This window comes from Diuraphis noxia, unplaced genomic scaffold (assembly GCF_037042655.1).
Source record: "Diuraphis noxia isolate RWA-SAM2 unplaced genomic scaffold, SU_Dnox_SAM2 contig0002, whole genome shotgun sequence".
NCBI classification, from domain to species: Eukaryota; Metazoa; Arthropoda; class Insecta; order Hemiptera; family Aphididae; genus Diuraphis; species Diuraphis noxia.
Genome location: NW_028301712.1, coordinates 9146471 through 9154986, shown reverse-complemented (window position 1 = coordinate 9154986; position 8516 = coordinate 9146471). Strand labels below are relative to the sequence as shown.

The following is an 8516-nucleotide window of genomic DNA, read 5'->3' as shown; positions in this document are numbered from 1 at the left end:
AACGAGACGAAATTACTTTGGCTAATATTATACTCTTTATTTAACTGAAATGATGTTTTAATTAAATGAACGCTCTGCAATGGTCTGTATTGGTAATGTGTTACTCAAAGACTGACTATGTGTCCCCGTTGTTCTTCATACGAGCTGGTCGTCCGGTTCAAAAAGGCTCATTCAGCGGATTCCTTAGACCAGTCGCATGACGAAATCACACACACATCAGTTTACAATATTTTACAGCTATACATACAATTAATACAAGGATATATATAATATAATATTAATACAATATTCAGTGGTTCTTAACACCCCTACCCTTAAATGGAACATGGGCCCAGATAGCAAAATAATCTTAATTTAACAACTAAATAATATTGAATAAAAAATATTAAAATTCTTATATCATTTCCAGATGTTTATAAGAAAATTATTAAATGTTCCTATAACATTCTCTTATGATTTTTTGGCCACAGAAATAATATTATTTCTAAATTACTTTTATAATAGTACAAAATTATTACTTGATTGTTACTATAATTTTACTTCAATATTATAATAGTCTTTATAATTTTCTAAAAACATTTTGTTGAAAATTGCAATAATATTTCATGCCTAAGTAGAATTAACTTTACCAAAATATTCCTAACATAAATTGTAAATCATCAGCATAAAGTAATTCAATTTGCTTAGGATATCTAATTTCTTTCAGCTTATGTTGGTACTTAACACATAGAATAAATTTCACATTTAATAGTAAATTGAAAAGCTTAGAATATCTGGATATAATATATTATTGGTTGATACCAAGTATTACCTCTAGTATTATACTATAATTCCACTAACATTTGGTTGTAGATTTTCATTTTTGTAAATATAATAATACTATTATAAGTATAGTTATATGTAGCAGGTACAAGCAGTATGTAGTTATACAAATTAAAATCAAAATCCTTTTTTTTATTACATAAAAATTTGTGTTATAATGTTACAAATACTTAGGTAATAATAGCTAAATTATAACATTAAAATTGTTAACATATTACATAGCGTTATATAAAAAAAATATTAAGTTTCTTTTATTTTGTATTAGCAGCCTTGCTATTAAAAATTATACTTAATAGCTATAATCTCAGCTACAGTATAAATACTAATAATATTTTAATTAAATTATATTAAGCAATTCTATAATTATATTGTTCCTCTTCCTCGGATTGTTTTTTTGCTTTTAACCTGAATGGGGCATGAGCAAGCCATGTTCCTAAAGGAATATCAATTTCCTTCTCTGTGTTAAACTTGTATTTGAGATGTTTTCTCAATGCATCTGAAATATATTATTAAAATAAGTATATATTTATAAATTTTCATCAAATAATAACATTTTTAAATAATATATTATCAAACATAGGTTAAAAGGAACTATTTATCAAAGTTAGTTACATAATAAACATGAAATAATTTTAAAACAAGTTTATTAATTTAATTAATTATCCTGAATTATTATATTTGTGGTCAATAATTGTAATAAAATAGTATATATTATATATATATCTAAATGTAATATATTTCTTACCTATAATTATACGATAACTTGACAAGCTTGTAAAAGATTTTTTCTTTTTGAAACCATACAATGAATATTCTGATAAGAATTGGTCATCAAACATGCGGGCCATAATTCTTCTGATACTATTGCCCAGGTCTTTATTACCTACTAGTAATGAAATTTTGCCCACCTAAAAATAATAAAATATAATAATTAATTTATCAAGTTGCTACATATTAATAAACAGTATATTATATAATAATATATATAGTTACCAAGGATGTTCTGAAATCAAAATCTTTTGATTTTACTTCAAACGCATGCAATTCATCATGATCTTTTATTGGAAACAACACATCCATGTTTACATGATCATCATCTGCATGAGTAACTGTCATTTTTTCTTTAATTAGTTTTTCAATATTCTCACTGGTAGTGTGGCACAGGAACGTTAAACATTGTAATTCGTGTTTTATATATGCGTTAGAAGTTAAAAAGACTCTTTGGAAATCTAAAAATTAAGTTGTAGCGCATTAATTATTTGTAAAACAATGATTATAAATATGGAGAAATGTATTTCAATATTATTTCAGTGGCAGAATAGAGAATATTTTATGGATAGCACATGGAAATAATTATTTAAGGAAACCAGTTACCCTAAAAATATATTAAGTCAAAATTCATACACTTTTAAATATTAAGAATTAGTTATACTAAAAAAAATATAACATAAAAATAAGTTACACAAAATTATAAAAAAGGTATGAATAAAGTCTTAAAAATGTATACCTTGCTAGTATGATAAATTTATATTCTTTGAATTTATGTAATTATTCTATATTAGTTTAATTTAAAATTATTAGTTAATAACAAATGCATAATGCATAACATTGGAAAGGTGAAGAATTTATACGCATATTAATTATTATGTATGTATAACAGATTCCTATTATATCCAAGCATCATAATTGTACTATATAGCCTTGTATAAGGCTTTAAATTAATATAATAATATTCAATAATTATTACATATATATATACCTTTTAGAGATGTTGCTATATTATCGATTGTTGACTGATTACCGTGATCTTTCAAATAAAATACAATAATAAAAAATTTAAAAATTTAAATATCTGGTGAAAAGTAAACAACATAGATGATAGGTACCTGAATTTTCTACACTGTTTTCCTTAAAATTTAATTGTCTTTTTACGGCACCACTATTATTTGTATTCGAGGATGAAATATTATTATTTGACTCAACTTCTTCTTGGAATATATCTGTAAATATTGATTTGTCAATAACTTGTTTTCCTGTGTCATCTGGTGTTACAGTCCATTTCCCACTAGGTGAATTTAAAACCCAGTATGGTTCTTTCAATGATTTCAATGGTGTAATTTGAATAATACTATCATTATCACCTAAAAAAAATATAGTTATCCATATCATAATAATTTAATAACTTATTTAAGAACCCAACGCAAAATATATATTTGAAAAAAAAAATAAACCTATTATTATAGTATTAGGACATTAATGTATATCGTCGTTGACGGGAATAAACCTCCCATGTGAAAAAGTGTAGTTTTCAGGAAGCACAAAAAACGTTTTAAATAAAACAAACCTCATAAACGATTTATAGATGGTAACACATAGGAGGATTTTTCTACGGTGGAGATAGCACATAGGAGATTTGTAATAAACAATTTATAAAGATTAATATTGTAGTTACCACATAGAAGGTTTTATTTATTATTTTTCATTAATTCTACGAGGCAGATAGCACATAGGAGATTTATCAATAAATAGCTAATTTTTTTCTAAATCCAGGGATACCGAAACCTCAAAATTATAAATTTGGCACTAGGAGGTTTATTCCCGTCAATGACGATATATTATACATGATACACGTCTAAATATCAATTATTAAGTAGGGAAATAACATAGGTACATAAAAGTTCTTTTATAATAATATTTAATTTACCTATACGTTGAAAGTCGGTTTTTTTTTTATCTTTTAACGATGTCAGGTTAATATCAGAGGATGCATCATCGTGATTTGAATCTGAGTCACTAATCACACATTTTTTAGAAATCTTTTTGCCTTTAGAATCTTAAATAAATAAATAAATACCATGTATAAATTAAAAGTTAATTATTAGATAACAAAAGCCAACACCAACTACCATACCTTCAGGTATAAAACGAGGAGGGCAACTACTTTTATTTATTGAAATATTCGATTTTAAATTGCCTTTATTGGGGGATAAACTACGGCGTTTCTTCGTTAATCTATTATAATATTCATCTTCAGTGCTAGATATGTCTGACTTATGCATTGCTTTGGGTAGCTTAGATCTAGCTTCAGCCAAAGAACCTGAAATATATTTCAAAACGTTTTAATAAATAATCATTATAAAAATTATAAATTTAAAATGACATTTTTAATAGAGAATACTACTCACTGTATACTTTGTTTCCCAATTTTCTAGCATTGAAAAAAGTAAAATCATTATTATTAGGCTTTATACGTCTTTCAATATATTTTTTAGTATGTTTGGATTTAGCTGGCCATGCACAGTTATTTTTTTTTAACCATATATCTGGAACTGCTTCTACGCTATTGTCGTTGTTAAATATAACTATAATCCAGCCAATTTGTTGGTCCATCTAAAAGAATATTACAATTTAATAAAACAATTTATATATTTATTAGTATAGTAGTTATTATTACCTAGAACCAAAATGTATATCTTGTTAACTATCTACAAGCTTAAGTACCTATATATAATATGCTCTACTCATAATATTTAGACTAAAATATGTATTTTTTGATATTATTATATTTACATAATATTTACAGGATAAAATTTAATAGCACAGATTTAAAATTCAGAATGAATAATAGGCATTGCTATATATTTATCAAAATGATTAAATACAATCATTTTTTTTTTCAAATCTATTATTTTCCAACAGTGAATAGTTTTGGAAAGATTTTTAACTTCATATATATACAGTATTCTTGAGTCTATAGGGTCTTCATATAATGGTTTTGTATTTTTAAATATACAACCTAATATTAAAACTTCTTCACCTATTAGACAAAAGTTTAAACATTTAATAACTTCATTATTTTTAGTGAGAATAAAAGAATCTTTTTTTTTTTTTATTTGTATTTTTATATTTTTATACAATAAAGTGAAATATTGTGGACCAGTTATATTCTCAAGTAATGGGCCGTTACTGTGCATATGTTGTAAAATAGGTTTCAGAATAAATTGTTCATTATTTGTACTTGAATTTGTGATACTAACAGAGCATTTTTCATTGTATCTATTTATAACCTGTTGTAATGGCTTATCGTGTTTCCTTACAAACGATTTCAGTTCTTTCATATAATTTTCAAACATAAATGTTGAACAGTTATGAAGTGGGCCATAGTGTTCATAATCATCACAAAGATGTAGTAATGCATGGACATTATGGGATACAAAATGTGTACCATAAATATTTTGAAAACTCATTACGAAGTATTCTAATAGTTGACGCGCATAATCGATGAGATAACTGCAATCTGGACTTAAGAGAATTATCATTGCAATATTCAACGTCATAAAATTAGTATAACACTCTTTTCTTATAATTTTCTTTAATACAATTGGTCCAGTATATAACAAAAAAAAACGGAGTTCTGTCGCTTTCCATCGACTTAACTCTTGTAAAGTTCGGCTTTTTCTAACAAAATCTGAAGTAACGCACACATTAAGATTTAATAAATGTAAAGATAACTCATTAATTTTTGCTGCCCGTATTCGAACACTAACTGGACCTTTGCTTACCCACAGCATTAATAATTTTTTCATTACACCCAAACAAACTAGATGCATATAATCAAGTGAGAACGAAAAAACAGAATCAAAATTAGGTAATTCAACAAGATTTGAAGTTACACCGCCAACATGATATTCTTCATCTGTAATATTAATGTAATTCTGGTGATTTCTCATAGTTGATTGAATTTCAGTGTACGGAAAACAAACTCTATTGTGCAAATATTCACCTTCGATGGTACATCTTGTGCATGATGAAAACCCACTATGGCCTTTCACTTTTAAAATGAAAGACTTGGCGGGAACATCACAGCAAAAAACCCGAATTGAAACATTAATTTTAGTATTATTAATTATGATCCCATTTAAGGTAAGATCTTTAGTTTCTTTCACAAAATCTGATAGATAGTCATTACTATCAAGTGGTTTCTCTTTTCCATAGTATAGACCAACAAGAAAAACAACTTTAGTTAATGATGTAGCTTCTTCTATAATATATGCTAGTATAGGCCAAAACTGAGAGTTATTACTTTTAGTCAGTGGTAATCCGTCAATACCTATGACAACCTGAATGTTGTTAATATTTGGTGAAGCATGTTTTCGAATTCCGTTGGCCAAACCAAAATGGTGATATATTCCAGGATTAACAGTACGAATTTCTTTAGAAATATTAGATGGAATTTTTAATAATGTACGTGCATCAGATGGAAGATTATTAAGACTATTAGTACTGTATTGGTGGTTTTTTAAACCATTCAATAACCCATTTACAGCATTGTGAGAAATGTTAAACTTGACTGCCCAATTAGCTAAAAATGCATTAATATTTGATATTTGTGGTGACAGAGTTGGTAAATCTGATATCGAGCAAGGCTCAGCTACTGAAGTAATGTTTTCCAATAAATCATCAGGAGCTTGAGATATTGATGGAGAAACTATGGCAGTATTAACTACAGCATCATTATTTCCGGGTACAACATTACAATTTGAAATTGGTATATTTTGTTTTTTAAATATGTTTATATTTTGTCCTTCAAATAGTTCAATATTTTGTCTTTCGGATAAGTTGGAAGCATATTCATCTAACTCACGGTTTGAATATATTTCCTCAAACAAATTTATTTCTTGTCTAGTTTTTCTTCTTTTGGTTCTACTACTTTTAATCATTGTTTTTAATTTGGATTTAGTTTATGACTATTAAAATTAATTAATAAATACTAATTCAACTTGAATATCTGTAACCAAAGAAAACAAATACCTAATTTAACTCTTATTTATTAATTAAACTTTGATTATTGTTTTTAGAAATGGAATTTGCATAAACATTTAATCCTTTAAATAATAATTTAAATAATTTAATCCATTTAATCCTTTGTCTATACATAATATATAGGTTATGATGTTATGTCATTGATTATATATTATATATTATGTAAATATACTATATAGTATATAGTATAGGTAATAAATACTGTAATAAAAATATAAATTAATAAGAGGCTTGTTACTATTTTTTTAATTTGTCCCTATAATATTTATTCTATAAAATTTGAACATTATATTTTATATTTTACTTACCAATATAAATATGTACCTATTAGGTACCTATTATTTTATGATAAACATTTAACAGGAAATGTTACTTACTTCATAACAAATCCAATTTCAGTACTTATATTATCAGCACTACCTATGCTATTACCTATAGGTACCTACCTATTTTGTACATAGTTTTAAGTTGTTATATGAAAGTTGTCACATTATTGTTAAGTTTCTACTGGTTTTGGAAACCACATTTTCTGTATACCTACATATTTAGTTATTTCTATTTTTCTTTAAACTTCCTTTAAAGGGAACTGTTTTATTTTTTTTATAGTTATATGGCCTTATGGGCAATTTAATAAATCATAATCAAAAGGTAGGTACACTGTATATTGCAATGTGGCTGATGTAACTTTATAACTATTCAACATTTATTTAAGTTTATTTATGTATTTTTTTTATTTTGAGGCTAATTTATTGGTTATTATTTATCAATAATTATAACATATAAGTACCTACACAAGAATTTCACAATCACCTAATTTTAATTAAATAAAGGAATAGGTAGGTAGGTAGGTAGGTACAATTTTTTATTTAATCTCATCTTTAAAAATCTCATTAAATTTGTTTATTAATTTTGGTTCAAAATAAATGTACCTACCTAGGTATCTATATGTTGTTTGATAGCACAATAAATATAAGCTTCAAAATAAAAATAAATAGGTACATAAGAAAGTTGAATAGTTTTGAATATACATCAGCATCATATTGTGTGGTAGGTTATGATTTATATATGTCCATAACTAGATTTTTTTTCATAATTACCCAACTTTTATTGGACTTTCATAATATGACACAAGCCGTTCCTCCTCCCGGAACACATTGGATAATGAATATAAGATATTATAATAATATAGTAATAATTGGACGGATCGAGCATGCGATGATTGTAAACGACAAATATTATGTATAGGTACTTATAATAGGTAGTAAACTAGTATATTAAATAATAATTATATTAAATACTTACGTTATATAGTATACACTGGAAAGTGGTAAGTAGGTACTAAGTTCAAACTGGAAAACAACCACGGACGAGTAAGTATAGAACCAGCGATTCGGCGTTCACGTGTACACGAGGACACGAGGAGTGAGGACACGATAAACGGATAAAATGTCGAGAAATCAAACACTAATATCAACTATTTCACATTATTGTACCTAGCTACTTGCCGCCAACCATCATACGATTCGCAAGTATGGTGTGTACATTTACAACACGATTACATGAACATCCACTAATAATGGCGGACACCGAAAATTCAAACACCACACCACAATAAAAAAAAAACGATTATTTCAATGACAATAGATTATGATTATACCGCTTTCGTGACCGGTTTACGTTCAGCAGTGCGCACCCCCCACCAAGAACCGCTGCCGCCGGTTCGCAACGAACGCGCGACCGCTGCGCCGTCCGCAAGCTCGTTGTGCACACTATACAATCATTACAATCTGCTGTTTCCAATATTATCACGCAAGCACAACTGTTAATAATAACCACGGACGTACATATACGTCCGTACTACGTTTACATGC

At 26.9% G+C, this 8516-nt stretch overlaps 1 protein-coding gene across 2 annotated transcripts; it reads right to left on the bottom strand.

The window, feature by feature from the left end:
* Window positions 1–933: 933 nt before the first annotated feature.
* On the bottom strand, window positions 934–8318 carry LOC149058054 (uncharacterized). 2 transcript variants are annotated; one of them, XM_089221193.1, is made up of 9 exons: window positions 7948–8316; window positions 4008–4212; window positions 3734–3919; window positions 3527–3655; window positions 2709–2963; window positions 2582–2629; window positions 1816–2051; window positions 1568–1730; window positions 934–1318 (listed from the first exon to the last, which is right to left on the bottom strand). In XM_089221193.1, the coding sequence occupies exons 2-9, from the start codon at window positions 4210–4212 to the stop codon at window positions 1170–1172; spliced, it is 1371 nt and encodes a 456-aa protein (XP_089077319.1). In that variant the 5' UTR covers window positions 7948–8316; the 3' UTR covers window positions 934–1169. The 2 variants fall into 2 exon arrangements, with proteins under 2 accessions (XP_089077319.1, XP_089077320.1); XM_089221194.1 differs by lacking the exon at window positions 2582–2629 and having other exon boundaries at window positions 7948–8318.
* Window positions 8319–8516: the final 198 nt, after the last annotated feature.

Bases quoted from the DNA above. Each gene is read 5' to 3' on its own strand.
- LOC149058054 (XM_089221193.1), bottom strand. From the start codon at position 4,212: ATGGACCAACAAATTGGCTGGATTATAGTTATATTTAACAACGACAAT. The intron at 3,656-3,733 runs GTATGGTAGTTG...TATTTATTTAAG, and splicing joins TCCTCGTTTTATACCTGAAG to ATTCTAAAGGCAAAAAGATT. The intron at 2,052-2,581 runs GTATATATATAT...CTTAATTTTTAG, and splicing joins TATAGCAACATCTCTAAAAG to ATTTCCAAAGAGTCTTTTTA.